Source organism: Austrofundulus limnaeus, unplaced genomic scaffold, assembly GCF_001266775.1.
Source record: "Austrofundulus limnaeus strain Quisiro unplaced genomic scaffold, Austrofundulus_limnaeus-1.0 Scaffold2703, whole genome shotgun sequence".
Classification (NCBI taxonomy): Eukaryota; Metazoa; Chordata; class Actinopteri; order Cyprinodontiformes; family Rivulidae; genus Austrofundulus; species Austrofundulus limnaeus.
The window spans coordinates 10,852-12,261 of record NW_013955105.1 but is presented as its reverse complement, the minus strand read 5'-3'; the positions used below and the strand labels follow the sequence as shown (position 1 = coordinate 12,261).

Genomic DNA, 1,410 nt, shown 5'->3' with positions numbered 1-1,410 from the left:
GATCCATACATTGGTAATGTCTGACTGGGCCTCGTGTCACTTTATGTTCAACAGATTGGGCCCCGAGGTCAAAAAGATTAAGAACCCCTGATCTTTGCAACACTGCTTGAAAAATATTTTATTTTTAAACATCAACATTTATTCAAATCTTTTATTTATGCAGTAAAAAATATTCCAATTTAACTCACTAACTACTAAACCACCTAAAAACGAGCAAACATGATGTAACGTGTTGGTTGTCTGGAGGCTGAAACTACAAACTGTGACCTCATCGACAGCCGCACTCGTCCACCACCATGTCCTGGTAGTGCCGCAGCACCACGTTGTCGTTGTTGTCGTAGTAGAGCATGGAGATGGGCGAGAGGCGCACGGGGACGCAGCAGGGCTGGGGCGTGTCCTGAGGGTCCAGAGAGTGCACCAGGGTCTGCAAGATGGCGTGGTTGGTGCTGTTCAGGCTCTCGCTCAGCGGGAAGGGGCACTCTCCGTGGCAGTAGTTGGCCATGTAGCCCTGAGGGGCGATGATCCAGTCCTGCCAGCCCACGTCCTTGAAGTCGACGTAGAGGCGGCGAGCCTTGCACACGCTGCTGAGCGTCACCGGCAGGCGCACGGCGCTGCGCCTCTGCCGGGAGCGACACTGGTGAGGGTTCAGGGACACCACGATGAGCGAGGCCTGGACCAGAGGAAACGTGGGGGCTGGTTCTGAGGGGAGCAGGTTCCCGGGGTAAAAGGGAAGCAGCTCGTCAGGACCTGCACTGACAGGGAGCAGCTCCAGAACCAGACCGTAGTTCAGACTCGGCGTACGCCAGCTCTCTGCCACCGAGGTCAGGTCCAGGGTGATGGTGGAGGGCCCCAGCTGCAGCTGGACCGACTGAGACAGCAGGAGTCTCCGACCGGCCCGGGGGTCCGCTCCCCTCARGGTGGCCCGGATCACTTTGTGCAGGGACATGCTGACGGCCCGGGAGCCCTGCAGGAGCTCGGCGGGTCTGAGGGGCTCCCACAGGAAGCTGATCTCCAGCCGAGCCAGAGACAGCAGCTCCACGGGCTGCAGGACGGACATGTTGAAGAAGAGCTGCTTCTCCTGACAAACCTGACAGCCGAGGCTCCGCCCAGACCGCAGGCTGCCTGCAACACACCCCCACAGAGGACAGCGTCAACATGGTGGTCTCCTTTACTCTACAGTTTAAAAGGGATCATGATTAGTTGTAACATTAGGCTTTATTTAATAAACACATATTTTAACTGTAAAATAAAGACTGTAAAAATACTGTAGGATGTTTACTTTTGTAAAATTTTAAACTAAAAGTTTAAAAATATATTTTAACACAGACGGAGCCATTTTATTTCCACACAAAGCATTCTGGGTAAATGATGACGTGGATAGGTCCTCGGTGCGAGGCTGCTAGCGAGCTA

General features: G+C 53.6%; 1 protein-coding gene across 1 annotated transcript in view; it reads right to left on the bottom strand.

The window, feature by feature from the left end:
- Positions 1 to 91: 91 nt before the first annotated feature.
- Positions 92 to 1,410, bottom strand: part of gdf3 (growth differentiation factor 3) — a gene marked incomplete at its 5' end in the record, with an annotated part of 9,208 nt that continues 7,889 nt past the window's right edge. Inside the window, 1 exon segment of the mRNA XM_014000099.1 lies at positions 92 to 1,122. Coding sequence (XP_013855553.1) covers positions 269 to 1,122 — 854 coding nt within the window. The 3' untranslated portion in view covers positions 92 to 268.